Source organism: Labrus mixtus, chromosome 21, assembly GCF_963584025.1.
Source record: "Labrus mixtus chromosome 21, fLabMix1.1, whole genome shotgun sequence".
In the NCBI taxonomy this organism is placed as follows: domain Eukaryota; kingdom Metazoa; phylum Chordata; class Actinopteri; order Labriformes; family Labridae; genus Labrus; species Labrus mixtus.
In genome coordinates, this window is record NC_083632.1 from 14,713,145 (window position 1) to 14,729,468 (window position 16,324).

General features: G+C 42.2%; 1 protein-coding gene across 10 annotated transcripts in view; it reads left to right on the forward strand.

Annotated features, from left to right (window-relative positions):
* The window catches only part of LOC132955353 (protein shisa-6), an 83,714-nt gene that overhangs the window by 45,331 nt on the left and 22,059 nt on the right, over positions 1 to 16,324 (forward strand). For 6 of the 10 annotated variants that reach the window (XM_061028185.1, XM_061028186.1, XM_061028188.1 and 3 more), the window contains exon 5: positions 8,097 to 8,135. The exons of the other annotated variants lie outside the window; for them this stretch is intronic. In XM_061028185.1, the coding sequence (XP_060884168.1) occupies positions 8,097 to 8,135 (39 nt within the window). The remainder of the gene's footprint in view (positions 1 to 8,096; positions 8,136 to 16,324) is intronic. 10 annotated transcript variants of the gene reach the window in all.

Consider the following 16,324-nt stretch of genomic DNA (forward strand, 5'->3'; position numbering starts at 1 on the left):
GGACATAACACAGATAAACCTTGACTTAATCAATAAAGGCATGAGATGGTTGAGGAAGCTGCTTACTCCTACTAACCTACGTGAACAATGTCTGTGTTAAATGAGGTTATATTTCAAGATGGCCACACGCAGGTTCATGCCTCAGAGTTAAAGCAAAGGTCATAGTTACCCGTTTCCGACATTTAAAATGGGTCATGTAAGGTTTGCAGTGTGTCAGAGAGAATTAAGAACAGCGTAGTACACCAGCAGGATTTTGGGGTTTATTCCATGCTCCTCGTCTGCATCTCCTCCTCCCCTCTCTCTCCTCTCTGTCCTGCAGCATAATTCTCTATAATGAGCTTGTGGACAGGAGATGAGATATGATTCTTGGAATTAAAACAGCATTTTCTACTTTGATCATCCAGCAGTGTGTGAAGCACTGAAATAAGACTCTCCCCTTCTTTATCGAATCTGTGCTCTTGCTCTCCCTCTCTTAATCTTCCCCTTGCTCGCTCGGCCCGCTCTATCTGAGCTTGGGGGATTGCTGTACGAGATGGAGAGTTAATGAAGAAAGCTTTTTTTACTCCCCTGCAAGACCGGTAAACTCTGGCAACTTTGTACTCTTCTCTTGTTAATCACGTCACGACCGGCTTTCATGCTCTGCAGTCCCAAAACCCTGAACCAGTTCAGCATGAATATTTCACGTCGTTATTTCCAAGCCCCCGAGAACGTGTCTTAAACAATCGCACGAGCTGCTCCACAAATGAATCATAACTATTTTTTGCTCTTAAAATTGGACAAACAGCTTTGGTGCTTCTCCATGAAATGACGACAACATCATGCCTTTGATTCCTTTTCATTACACGACGTCTTATTGTACAAAACAGCAGTCGGACAGCCTCTTTCTCTCACGCGCACACACACACACACACTCACACACATGAAAGGCCTTGTCTCCGTAAACTGCGAGTGAGATGTAACATTGTCAAAGAGCCATTAAAGATGCTATCATCTAATATGGAGCCTGACGTGGGCTGGTGCTGCTGGCAGCGTGGTTATGTAAGCAGCTTTCTCAGGGCCTGATAGCAATCCAACACTCCCAGCAGGGGGGGCCGTGCAGTGTGTGTGTGTGTGTGCGTGTGCGCGTGTGTGTGTGTAGGGTTAGGGTTGGGGGTGTGTGAAAACCAATCACACATTCAGTACGCTGCATAATAATATTACACCCGGTGTTTTGCCACAGGTACAGAGAGAAGCTCTCGTTCGTGCCAGTTGATTTGTTAATATGCTAATGTAGCGTGATTAGCGGAGCATGAAACCTGTGCTGTGTCCTCACTCAGTGAGGTGTTGATTAAGAAATTAAGAAAACAGAAACCTGAGAGGCAGATGAGAAAGAAAATGCACATTTTGGAAATCAAAACTTATCAAAATGCTAAAGTTAATACTTAAAGGTCAGGGTTTTTTTTTTTTAAACAATAAGTTTATGAAATGTCCACATTTCAAAATCTCTCAGGCCTCACTGAAAACTGATGATTAGAAATAAACATATGATCAAGCTTAATGTTTGATTTCAACAGCACAGTGATGTTTGGAGTATTTTCCAAAATAAGAGTAATTCTTGAGTTCAGTTTCCCTGTTGTTTTATTTCCACAATGAACCAGAACGCTCCGTTTTGGTATGTCTGTCTCTTTAAATGTAACGAGCCCCCCCCCCTGAATTTTCCTGGTAGACATCACTCCTCTGTAGCGAGAATAACAATGGTGGACCTGCGTAAAAGTTTTGTTCTAGGCTGGAGGTGGAGTCCATGGGTGTAGATACCAGGGGAGGGGAGGGGATTTTTTTTACCAGAATCCCACTGTGACATCACAAGGAGAGCACATTTGAAACAGAGCATTTTTCTCTGTGTTGTAAGACTTATGCAGACCACAAACAAAGAACTAGATGGGTTTATTTCACATGTTGTGGGTCAGTAGACACTCAGGTTACCCAAATATTAATGTTCAAAAACACTGTAAAAGTGGATTTTTCATAATATGTCCCCTTTAACATTTAGCAGTTAACAGTGTGCCATGTGCTCGTCAGCCTGAGAGCTCAGAGTCATCTCTTTACAATGAAACATTTGTGACAATGAGTTAATGATCAGTTTGTTTGAATGCAGCTTCCAGGCTCTTGCATCAGCAGCACCATTAGCAAACATGGTTTATGAGATTCTGCACACACGCCACACAATGCGCTCATATGAAATAATAGAGTATCTGAAGTCCTACAGTCATAAAAAACACATTTAGTTTTATTACAGCATACATCACAGCATGGCAGCAGCCCCTGGAGTCACTGTTTGCATTTACCCTCACTGAAATGTACATAATTATCAGTGAGACTCACCGTCAGGATCTTAAGAGTTCAGACTTCTGTATTCCTTTTAGATTATATACTGCTAAAAAAAACAAGGTGGCAACATATAAGGTGCTGCATGCTTTTAAAAAAAGTGTTCTTCAGTCCCTCTGGCTATTTCTCTTCTTGGCTCCGTGTGTATTCTGAACACACAACACGTCTGCGGCTGACATTTTGGCGGGCCGAGTCCATCATCCATCATTGCTCTCAGGATGAAGCCCTGCTGATGTGTCAGGGCCGGCTCAGGTGGCTGAAAATGCAGCTGAGCCTCTTGTACAAGAGTTATCTTGGGCCGAGAATATGACCAAACGTTGTTAAGAGATGATGGTCAGCATGCTGGCAGGAAGATTCGCTCTAAGAGGCGGGGGGAGGTCTCTGAGGGGGGGTCTCCTCGGTGCACGGTGATGCTGCAGCAGAAAGTCAGGCCTCTCTGCCTCCTCCAGCCACCATCACTGCTGCTGCCTGTCTGTAGGTGTAGACGTTGACTGTATTCCAGTTAAGCAGCATAACCGATGCAGTTTAGTGCTGAGCCGCCAACTCCTCTCCTGCCTCAAACAGCTCAGCTTCGCAAGTATCATTTCATACGTTTAATCCCTTTACAGTTACTCTGAACACTTGAACTGCAGGATTTAATCTCACTACAATGTCTAATTCGACGGGTCGTGCGTTAAGTGTAAATCATTTGAGTGAGTGTGTTTGCATGGACTCGAGTGTCCCAGTTTTGACCTGAGATTTTTAAGTATCCGGTTTTTGTGTTGTGAATGTTGTGAACATCATATCCTGATTTTAAGAAACAAGAACAAGATACTGTGGCATGTTTACGCCTTACCCCGGTTTCCGAATGATGCCGACCACCTGCGCAGGCTCAGCCAAGTGAAGTATCAGCAAAACAAACATGGCGGCAACGAGAGCAACAAAGAAACTGAGTTTTGTCTTTTGGCAATGAAGGAATGAAATAATATGAAGTTCAGATGTGAGGAAGCATGGACAGGCTGACCTATTCAAGTCTGTGGTGAACAGGTTGCAGGTCTCCGGTTTACCAACACGTTCGGTGGAGCAGAGTTTGGAGACATTACTACTTGGTTAGTGTTTGTCAAAAATAAACATCACAGGCGCCTGCACGAATCAGATGCAGAAATCATAAAGCAGGATACGAGTACTCATCATGTATAAGGGGATATGAAGAACCAGCTTTCTCTGAGTCCAGGTAAACACCAGATCCTGAAGGTGATCAGAACCAGGATCAGACTCAGGATAGGATTCTCTTATTGGAAGAATAATAATAATAATTTTATAATTTAAAACAGAATGATTTGCATTCCTGCCCGGAGTAAAAGCTTTACATTTATCTCCTCTCTTTGCATTACAGCCTTCCTAATTCAACATCGTCTCAGTTCACAGCACGTTTCCATGAACGTGCTGTGAACTGAGACGACTGTTTGCTCGTGCATCGCTGAGGGGACGAGCTGAATCTTCCTGCAGCTCTCTCTTCAACCTGTTGACTAAAAACGGTGCACACATCATAAATACAGCGCATAATGTCGAGTCAGGAGAACTGTAACCTGTGCTGTGGGCTCCAAGGTTTCTTGTCATATTTTGGTTCTGAATAACCTTGCAGGAGAACTCAGGCCTGTAAACGGATGTGCTTGGTGTTCCTCAGCTCATATAGCAGGGTCACAAACACATGAATTACCTGCAGAAGCACGAGCAAAGGAGCGAAAAATACATTCTGGGACAAATAAAGCTGAAAGTTTAACACGGCTTCAGATTCTCCTGAGAGCTGTGACTCTGTGTCCTCATACAGGGACATCACATTTGTACATTTTCTGCACCTTCTACTAGTGTTGTAGTACTCAAAATCTTGTCTCGGCCTCGGAGCACTCTGGTCTCAGATATGTCTTTGTCTCGGTTAGTGTAGTCTTGACTACAACGCTACCTCCTACCTCATTCTGATAAACCTCTGTCCTCATATGTAGACATGTTTCTGTGCTCAGCAGTGGTAGTGACACCTAAGTACACTACTCTGTAAAGAAGATTGTGACTCCCCTACCTTAATGGATAAGGTCTGAGACCTTGTTAAATGTATGTTTGATACTTTTACATTCACACTTAAAGACAGTTTTAGTTTGATATGTCACACATATTTAGAAAGCATGTAAGCATCAACCTGAAACAATGAGATATGAGTACATGGGACTTTATTATACTCATGCAATGAAAAAAGTAAAATGAAGGAAACTTGATTTAAGGATAGGAAAGAGGAGAGAACAGATAACAAATATTAAAAAGCTCATGCATGTTCTACCCAGGAAGCAAACTCCAGATATTAAAGCTAAAATATTTGGATAAGTTTGAATAATGAGGGGTGTGGTTGAGTTGATTGACAGGTGGACCTGTAGTTGTTTGTCAGGAGGCTTAAGGCCAGCCTCAGCTCCACCTCTTTGCCTGTTAGATAGATAAGGTAGTCAGCATTTCCAACATGGCGTCTGCCATCGTTTGGCTTCAGAACGCATCTTCAGAAACCAACGGGGAAGTCACTGAGACATGTTTGTACAGTTTGTACCATTACATTTCCAAGAAAGCAAACGACTCACTGAGGAGTAGAAATCTGTAGAATAGATTAGAAGAAAGGACGAACTACATGTTTTTTAGTTTAGTTGAATTGTTTGCAGCCTTCATTTTGCACAGAAATATGTAACAGTTTTACAGTAGTTTAGGTTGACCGTATTTTCAAACCTCCAAACTCACATGTATCAATGACCTGCACACTCTCGTAGGTTTGCTCGTGAGCAGCTCATTTAAGATGGTCGTCTCTCTGACGTTTGTCTCGTTAAAGTAGATGGTCACAAAGCAACTTCCAGCCTGCACCAACTGTTTGTGTTTGTTAGTTGTAATACGGATATATCCGCATTTCCACTGTGGGTGACTGAAAATGGACACTTGCAGTGGGAACAAAACGCAGCATATTCATTGGCTTGTACTTTTCAAAGGAAGCTGTAACTCTTCTGGAGCCGTTTGGGAAACATTGACTTCCTTTTTTGGCATGACAGCTAGCCTCCCGGTCGTTACGCAGTAGGTCCTGTCAGTATGATAAGCTAAGCGAGCTAAGGAAAAGCTGCAGCCCCGAGATTAATTGACACATGTAGAGACAAATCAGTGATGAACTTTGACGCATGGTGCATTAGTGATGTTTCTCTATTGGTTTAAACAGAAACAGTCTTGGCAACAACATCGATTGACACATACAGACAAATCAGTGTAGCTTGGTGTATTGTTTTGGTTGGTGTAAACCGGGACAGGGACTGTTCAAAACCAGGACATGTTAGTGTTTTATAGATATTTGTGGGGACTCAGGACACCAAGCTTGAAAACAGGGCGGTCCTGGTCAAACCAGGACCCTAAATGAGTTCAATCTGTGATTGTTGTTTTTATTCAAAATGGAATATCTTAATCAGTCAGGCCGTTTAACGTTAGCCTGCTACCTCATGCTGCACATGGCACTTTGTCTAACCTTTTAACACCCCTTCAATACATAGCATTAAGAACTTGGTGCCCTACTTTATCATTGCTCTATTATGGATTATTTTATTATGTACATGTGTTATAAGGATGTTTAATGGTAAAATGTTTTATGCTCATCAGTTTTTAACAATCCCAAGAGGCTGAGAGAGTGTTAAGATGCAAACAAAGGCTCAGGTGTCATAGTGCGTCTATATTACATGTGAAGTCGAGTTCATTGGGTGCACGGTGTCCCATGTTACAGGAACACATGAGCGCCATGTTCACCCTCCCCCCCTCAGCAGAAACATGCCATCAGATCCCAACAAAGGATGCAGGAGATGACAGAGTGAGTCCGCTGGGAAAAACTCTCCACAGCCATCAATAGGCCGGCCTTGCATTACATGTCCGATGGATTTATCAAGCCATCGATAAGTTATTGACTGGAATAACGCTCAAGGTTATCTCCCAGGAATCTCCAGCCCAACGTCCTCCAGGAAGAGGTTAATGTCAGAGCCGCTTCTGTTTCTCTGAGGAGCCATGAGTACAGGTTTCACCTCATGAGGGGAAAAGACTGTAGCACATCAAAGCAGGTGCATCAGGAGATTCTGATCAATAAGAAGGAAGCTCAACCAACATCATTGGTTTTTGATTGCAATTTTTATTTGAACTGCACTTTATGCACAGCAACAGAATGCATGATAAACACGTATGTTCCTGTATTCTTACACCAAATCGTGGACATTTCACATTATTTGACGCAGCTTGTAGCCTGATTTTAACTTTAAATAACAGTGAAGTGCTTTTTCCTCTCTCAGATGTTCTATAGCCTTACATTACTGTACAATAAATATTAAAGACTACATATCCAGGTTCTTAAAGTATCCGTGCTTTGATTTAAATGGGCTTTGCAGTAAAGGAAACGGGGATCAGATTGAATATAGCAAGGTAAAGAGTGTGCCTCACACTGCCAGAACTCAAGTAATGAAAACAGCACATCTCTACTTAAGTGTACATACTTCTTAACACAGAGGTTTCCATGGAGACATTCTGTGTGCTCATGTGGAAAAATCTGCAACTCATGTTCATCCGTGAACCTACAGCAGTGCTCCCACCTCTTATCACAAGTGTAATCTGGACTGTGTAGGTTCATTTGGTTACTGGGTTTAAGGTCAGCCCTGCTGTGCAGATTGTTCAGAGCGTCCCTGTTGCTGTGTGTTGGTGTGTGGGAGGCAGCGGCGGTGAGAAGCTGAGGGTAAATCGATAGTGATGGATCAAAGTGCTGCATGGCTGGAGCCCCACGGTGTCAGGGTGCGGGAACAACAGCGACTTCTCACACCTCCTCCCTTCTTCTCATTATCCTCTCCTCCTCCTTCTACCCCAATCTCAAAACTCCAACTCCTCTTTGTCTTCTCCCACACTTCATGGCATTGTATGCTTTTTTTGTGTGTGTGTCTGTATATATATATATGTGTGTATCTGGGTGAGAAAGACCGAGACAGGTGACTTGAAGCTGTTTGTCGTGCTGTGATGGTGTCAGGAAACATCAGCCACTAGTTTATGAGAAGATAAAATGTAACACAATCAATATCCAAGCACTGAAATTGTTTTGATTTCCAGTAAAGCTGCAGGAATTAATCGCTAAATCCATTGAAAGAAAATTAATCCAAAAATATTTGATAAACACTGACGGCTGTTGTGATTTCCTCATTTTCTGCATTTTATCATGTTGTAATTAAAAAAATGTATTTCTTTGAAGTGTTGTGTTGACAAAAGGAGCTATTTGAAAATGTCTCTTTGTGTTCAGGGACATTTTCTACAGCTTACTCTCATTTATTCCAATAAACGAAGAATCAATTAATCATAAAATAATCTGCAGATTAATGGATAAAGAAACTACTCATTATTTTAACAAGATGTTTTGTTTGAGATGAAGAAAAATCTTTATCAGAAAGAAAAGAAATATGTGAAGCGATATCTGTCATTGATAGATTGTACTGAGAGATATAAAAGGATGTCGTCAGCATAAAGGCGCAGCACGTGGGTATTACTGTAACGTGAGGGCAACACTCTGATGCTGAAAGATTTTTTATTCAGAAAATAAGACTGTGTGTGATGAGAATTTATTCCTTTTTGTTATTTTCTGTTCAAATGTGACTCTCTGTTCTGTCTTATTTTCACACACACAGGCTAAATGTATTAAATAACCACTCGGTTCTGTTTTCCAGGAGAAAAACATTGGCCGGTCCGCTCCCAGAGTCACCATGGTAGGGATGGCTGTTCTTTCTTAGAAGGGTCAAAGTTGCCTCTAAACACTTGCTGTTCACAAACCAACCAAAGATGAATTCTAATCTATCCAAAGTGGTGTCTGATCAGTGTTTGGACGCAGCTTATACCTGCAGTGTTCATTGTAGTGCAGTGCCTTCCTGTTAACCTCTCTATTACCCTAACCTGTGCATTCTCCCCTTTGACCTTTAGCTCTCCTGTCTGTGTGATGAGTACATGTGTGTACTTTGGTCTGTGTGTTCTGGTTCTAGGGGTGAAACGGTACAACAAGCATGTGTATTGAGACTAGAAAGCAGATGTTTAAAATTAATCTACACTTACACCCATAACACTCACTTCCTTTGTTTTCTGAGAGTTGGATGTAAAGGTAGAACCACTCTTGTATTTGATGTATGGAGCAACAACAAGCAGGTCATTAGCATTAGCATTGGCATAAAACTGAAAGAAATACGCTGGATTTCCTTAATTTAAACTGTACAATGCCCTCAAGTTTTTCAGTCTTCCTAATTCCATTTCCTTTGTGTGCATCTGAATTTGCACGCTTCATTCAGGTTCAGGTGTTCAGGTATTTTAGCCGTTCAAATTTCAGTTAATTTGAAGAGAAGGAGAAAACTATGGATAATTCTGCTCCCAAGAAGTCCTTCATCACTACAAGGTCATTTTGAGACTCGTATTGAAAAGGTTTCTTCATGTTACACTCGCTCATGCGTTCCTCTCTAAGAAACAGAAGTTCAAACATTTGACTGATAAAACACAGGTGGACTCTCGCTCTTCTCTACTTAAGATTCAAATATTCCACTTTCACAGTGCAGCTCTAGAAGCAAGTAAAAAAAAAAAAACAAGCTTGGATCTATCTTTTCAAAATCAAAACATACGCTGACATCACATCTAAAAGTCACTAATGGACGCATTTGACCTCTAATGTTTATTTTGTACTCAGACAGAAATGTAAAAATACAGTCAAGTACGCCTCTGTATAGTTCCGAAGGTCTCTGTACTGCTCGGGCTGTGGATAATTCCTGGTTTAGTAGAAATTAAGTTAAACAACATATTAACGAATTCTAGCCCAGTACTACAGAAGTACAACATTTGTTATAGTTGTGTAAAGCTTGTCCACATTTCCACAGAGTTATTTAAAGCTCAGTTTTTAAAGGTCACATATTATGCAAAATCCACTTCACCATGTTCCTCTAACACTAATATTTGTCTCTTGTCTGTCTACAAACCCCTCAATGATGAGAAAAGTCCACCCTCTCCGTCTTTTGCCTGCTCCAGTTTTCTGAAAATGTGTGCTCAAACAGGCCGTTTGGAGATTTTCCCTTCATGACATCACAAAGGGCAGTAACCTAATGTAAACAAACTCATCCAAATATGCCTAACTGACTAACAGTGATTAATTGTTCGTTTAAGACTTTGTCTCTTTGGGATTTATCCTCCCTGCAATCCAAAAACAAGCCAATACAAGACAGTTAAAGGTAAAAAAAAACATGTCCATGTTCCGTTTCACCCCTATCTGTTCCTGTTTCAATCAATGGTGTTGTAATGTGGGCTAGCCTTCCAGAGGAAATTCAAACTGCTCTAAAATGTATTTTGTTTATTTCAACTAAAAAGTCCATCCTCTGAGGACAGTTTGGGCCTCATTATTGAAAAGCTAACCAAATTGGGACATAGTGTATGTAAATGAGAATATTCTGTACCTCTTGATGTTTGTTATGGCTGGCCCACATTTTATATTTTGTCATTGTGTTGTGCCTTAAAAACCCAACTGGTCCCATTCCAGTATGTGCTAAATCCTGCCCTTTGAAATGTATGTTTTGAACTGTTTCACTGAAGCTTTCTCTGTGTGTACTGAACTGAATGTGCTAACCTCTTTGGTGTGCGTGGTCTTCGACTCTGTCCGTCTCAGTGGAGAGGAGGGCTGGTCTATAGAGGCATGGATAAAGGCAGTTTTGATGATGTTACTTCTTTTATTTTAAGAAGACATCAGATAAATCTGTGCTTATCCTTGCTGAAGATATACGGACCCTCCTCTTCCTCCTCTACCTCTTCCTCGCCCTCCGCCTCCTCTCAAAGGAAGTCTGCTTTTCAACAAAAGGACTCGGTTGGTATGTCAATCATCTGTTGAGAGAAATGACTTTTTTATTGGCGTATTATTCTCCGATGTGACAGCAGATGAAAATGCCAAAGTGTTGCACTTTTTGATTTCCAGGGGAGATTATTACCTTTGGAGTCACTTTGGCTTTGTAGTGAGAGCGCAGACGAGCTCTGTAAGAACATCATGAAGCACTACTTCAATCAAATGGATCTCTTATTGCCTTTTAACACACCAGGTCACAGTTGTCTGCGCTGGGTTCACTGTCTATCACATTTCAAAATGAGCTAGCTATGAAGTCCATCTCGACCTCCTGCCCTCTCCCGTCCCTGCTGTGACGATCAGGCCACATTTGTCAAAGTGGAGAGGCTCTGACATGTCCAGTAACTACTTGGCCTCTGGTGCCTCGGGGGTGATTGTGAGTTATGAGATAAGGAGTGATACTTACTAGCAGTATGGATAGAAACACTCTGGACTGGGATTTTTATTGCACTTGAGGAACACAGGAACTTTGTAATCTGTAGCTCGAGTGCCTCTCATTAACGGAGTTATCTATGAATGCAGAAAGATATCAGAGTATCAGCGTTGTTATTCAATTCTACAGACACAAAACGTGTGTTAATTGGTTTTTACTCATTAGCAGACGTGTGCTGTAGATAATCTGACATGCAGCCTTTGTGCAATAAACAGTCTTTGCAGACTTTAGGTATACAAAGCAGCACTACAAACCCATAAAAACTGGAATTGGAAGTATATATCTGAAATGGCATTCCTTAAAACAGAGGGCCTCTAGTGCCAACACTAAACTGGCTGATAATGCTGCAGTGTTGTGCTGAAGTGATGTGGTGCAATGATTTTTTTTTTTTATGTTTCAGTACTTTGTTGAAGTGTTGATGGTGTTTTTCCACCATATACTGCTCCCCTTTGTTTCTGCAGAGTTGCTGAATGCATTGCATCCTCTGTTGCTTCTATGACGCTGAAATATGTCGCAATGCCCACAGCTGAATGCACAGTTTATTTTGGGGTTAATTTATATTTTATATGTGCACAGATTTCATTTTTTTAAACTAAAAATAAATAACCCTTTGACTTAGCTCCACAGAGTGTTTACATGTCCGACACTGACCGGCAATCAGAGGTTTGAAAACAAAGCTAACGACAGCAGATATTTACATTATGGAGATTAATCGGGCACAAACTTGACTTTGAAATGGATGTCAGTGATGCTCAATGACTTAGGGTGCATCTGAGGTCAAAGGGGGTGCAGCTACAGTGACCGGCAACAGCCATGAAAAACAGCGTAGGTGTTCTGGGTCCAGCATTTGGCCCCTGGTGAACAGACGGGTCACGTGCACCTGTCATGACCATCAGATTATGGATGTTATGAACACGATCTGAGTCACTGATTGAGGGTGCAATGCATAATTTTGCACCCTCGTAGAACCAGGCCTGCTCGAAGGTTAAATGAGATGGGAATATCTTCACTGATCCCCATTGGTGGAAATACAGTGTGAGTCGTTCTGTTTCAATTTTTCATACGAATCTTCATTCTAGAGATGAAAATGGAAATTATGAAGAATTATTTTATATTTGGCAGCTTTTACTTTTATATTTTACATTCAGGGTATCGATAAAAGCAAAGGGTCTCAAGGATATAAACATGTATGTAGCATGTGACCATTTCTTGAGTTATGCACAAGGGGGAGATGGTAAACTTTGTCTGTGACCACCATGACTGTGAACAGCCACTGTAACGTCAAGTGTTTGTAACATTATGACTCCTCCAGTTCTGCCATTTGGGGGACTATCTTTGTTCTTTGGAGCAGTGGACTGACTCACTGCAGGAGACAGACTCTAGTGGACACTGGAGGAACTGCAGCTGTAAAGTTGGACATTTTAACTCGGGGCTCTATGACTCACTGCAGGAGACGGACCTTAGCAGTTACAAAAGCAGTGGTAGATAGACAACACAACCTGTGTCTGCCTGATATGTAAATATGGTAACTGTGATTATGTATATCTACTATATAGAAATATAAGACTGGTTTGTGATGTTTAATCTGTCCCTGCCTCTCAACAGTCGGAGAAAAAAAGTATTACTGCAGCTTTAACGGAGTCATTATAGAAACTTGTGTTTAAGGCTTGCTCTCTGGAGTTGGAGAGAAAAACATGATTTGCTTGTCTGATGGCTTTGGTGGTGAAGAACTGAAATTAAATGGATGTTAAATTATGATGAGGGTCTGGATGTCAGTTGCTCAGACGGCTCGTAGAGAAACGTCCCACACAGCTCATTATTTCAGTCTTGTTACCTTTGGTTTTGCATATTCATCCTTTCCTTTTTAGTCAGCACATTATGTCGTACCACGCTGTTGTCAAACCAGACACTAGAGATAAGAAAGGACAAACTGAAAGTCTGTGGTATCTGTAAAGACACTGTTGCTTGTTGTTTGTTTGCAAGTATCGACTCTTGGGAAGTATTTCATCTTATATTATCGACAGCGAGCAGTTCATGCTATGCTGCAGTAGTTCTGTATTACATTTTCAGATCCTTATTGACTTTCCTTTTTCTAATAGCTGCTTTTCAAAATGGGTTTTACTTTACGAGCTCTTTGCAGTAAAGTCAGTATTATCGAAGTAGTATCAAATGTGCAGAATAAGTCTGTCATGTTTTAAATCTCTTGATGATGTAAATGGTAAATGGACTTGAGCTTGTTTCTTTATTTTCTAGTCTACATAAATACTGACTGCTCAAAGCCTTTTACACTGCAGGTCAAACCTACACATTCACACACTGATGGTAGAGGCTGCTGCGTAAAGTGACCATCAGAAGTAACTAATCCCATACTTACACATTCATACACCGCAGAGGAAGCAGCGGGAGCATCTTAAGGTTAAGACCTCTGCTGGACGTCCTCCATTGTGGCCCTTTGTTTCTGTCACGTTCTTCTTCTTCGTTATATTTATTTGCAGGCTACACTGTGTCGTGCTGCTATGATGGTATGATGTCACACCAGCTGACGCGGCTATCACCATCCAACTTACATCCCGCCTACCAAGTCAGGGTACAGTTGGCTGTCAAGCAAGCAAGATCAGGGTTTACCATCCCAAACTGTACTGGACAGCTTTAAGACTTCTTTCTGAAACCAGAGGATTCTCCCCCTGCTGGTCAACACAATGAAAGTAGGTTTCAGGCACTTCTGCATTGGCTTTGAAATTGGAAACCGACTTCCACTTCTAACAAACAGTCTGTAGTTTGAATTCTATTAAACATAAGAGCAGTGGAGCAGACATTAATTATAAAAATGAGACTTTCACTGAGAGATGTAGGTTAAGCCTTTGTCAGGGTAATTCCATGTTGTAAGCTCAAGTCTCCAAGCAGCCGTTCACTTAAGATTGAGCAGTGGAAGCTAAAATTAGCCGAGCTATAAATATAACTTATAAGCATTATCACCCGAGCTGTAATTAGGTCAGAGTTAAGCCTCCTGCTCCGCCCGAGAAATCAATGAGGAGGTGGGGGCTTCTCGCGGCCAGGGGCCGAAAGCTTTGTCCCCCACTAACCGACTGAAGAGGGGCTATTATAGCCGTTAACATTTAGAGATTAAATGTGAACACTCTTGGTCGGTTGTTAAATGTCAGGCCTTTGGTGGCTCCCCTTTTCTCCGCTTCCTGCACTGCGAGAGGGGTGCAGGGACGTGCTGGTGGCACCGCGCTGTCAGCTGAGGCATCCACATTCATACCTGTCACACACATTTTGCACACGCACACACACACACACACACACACGTGCACAATGCAGTGTGTACCTCCACCAACCGCCACCTCCACCTCCTCTGGGCCTTTCATAACTCCAGTACAGCTACACTTGGCAGGGCTAATGGGACGGCAGGGCTGTTGGTTTTAGAGAGGGATGTCATGAGGAGAGTGGAGCAGAGAGCTGAGGAGGGCTCTCTAATAGATCGGGGGTGGGCGGTGTGGAGTCGGAGGGGGGGGGGGGGGGCTGCCTTGTGATCACTGGCCCATGCTGCTGTTTCTCTCCACTTTTCATCCCACTGCTCCAACACATCCTCCGTTTTCATACTTTTCCTTCTCTTATCTGCTCCCTCCCCTCAGTTTATCCCTCATCCACATCAATTCTGTCTCTGTGGTCCTGTACTCACCCCCCACATCCCCTTACCCCCCACCTCCATCCTCACCCTCTCCTCTAGGTTGTAGAGAGATGCCAAGCCTTTAGGGTGTCCATTAAATTGGGCCTGTCTGTCTGTTTTGTTTGTCTCTCTGTATGCAACACCATCCCCATCATACTCAGCCTGTTCTTACTCCCAAGACATCAGAAACACTGACATGTTCAGTGTCGCAATGCTTCAAAATATGACGCTTCGGGCTCCCCTTGACTCGATCTTGTTGTTGAGTGTATTGTTGATGTGTCGTTGACATCGGGTGGCGTGGTTCAAAGAGCCAGAAGTCTGTACAGAGAGGAGGTTGGAGGACATTGGTCAACAAGACTGATTCAGAATGCTGCCTCCATGTCTTTTTAAACAATAACAGATAAATAACTTTTACACCCTTTTTAGTGACGTTTTGAAACCGTTGAAATTGTGGAATGTACTCGCGTTTGCACGTTTGAAATCTTTATTGCAGCAGCAGATCATCATTTGAGTTTGGCGTCTAGCCTCCGACCTTCGTCACTCCTCATAGATTTATTTTAAATGCACTAATTGAGGAGTGATGACCTCCAGTCGGAGCAGAGCAGAGCAGAGGGAGAGACCTGAATGACATCTGTCAGAGTAAAATCTGTGCAGCTCGAGTCGCAGGCGTTGCCTCATTTACTCGATGTTTGTTAGTCGAGTAACAAGCAGTGCTAATTCAAGCCAAGCAATCGTCATTTCCAAAACCCTAACCAAGTCTCTTTGGTATAAAATGAAAGGACTCAGATCTTTCCAAATCCACAACCTGACTGCTTTATTGTAAAACTGGAACCAGGTGTTGCATATTTATCTCTGCTAACTTGTCGGCAGAGACCTGCGTTAGCCAAACAGATGCTTCAGTGGTATCCAGACTGTTTTGAATGTAAAGGTCTCTGACAAAGCTGCAGTATCGTAGTAGTTGTGAGTGAGATTATGGCGCCATATGCACTCATAGTTTACATTTCCAAAGCATTGAGCTGCTGCATGACTTGTCCCTGAATGCAACATTTCTAAAAATCTGTTCAAAGATGAACAAAGTGAGACGAAGAGAAGTTGTCCAAACAGACGCAGGTGTTGGAGCTTCTTCTGGACATGTTCATGGAGGTGAATCATCTCTGTGGCCATCAGGGCGTCGTTAATTTTTACCTGCTCGTAAAACGTTTTTTAATGGCTCACCTGCTCTGTCAGAAAGATAAAACCAAGAAGTTTATTATTCTGATAGCTGAATGTTCCTCTTATTGTGTTATTATCACGTCTGTTCATTAAGTATTTTATTCATTCTCATTTAATTCAGCTCCTAATTAATGGTTTATCTGCTCTCTTTGTTTGTTTGTTTGTTTGTTGCCGTGTGTTACGGACGAGCTGCCTCAAACATCCACACTAATGAGATCAACAAAGTCGTTTGGTATTTAAAAAATGTGTAGGAAATGACACCAACCTTGTAGCTGCAGTGACATTAAAAAAAACTTTATAGAAATAATCCATCTCCTTCTGGACGGTCTGGTTTGCTTTTGTAGCTCACAGAGAAGCATCAGTATTTTTTCGGCCGATTCGACAAGTAGAATCAGCGTCGGTGACAGGAATCTCTCTGATTGGCTGTTCAGAGGTTTCATTTCTCTCCAGCTCTCGTCACAGGTTCAGGAAAGCCCCTTGAGCATGCCGCTGTAGTATCCATGCTTTCACCCATTAGTGCGGTTTCTTCTTATTTGTCTCCTCCGTCTCTTCTTTTCTTTTTCCACTAAAAGACCAAGGACTGACGACGCCAGCGCCATTTTCAACTTTTTATCAGACATTATTCTCCATTAGTAGGCTACCTATAATACGAGGGGTGAGGGACAGCGGTGTGAAAATGGTCTTCTCGTATCATAACAACAGACTACCGCTGCCTGCTGGC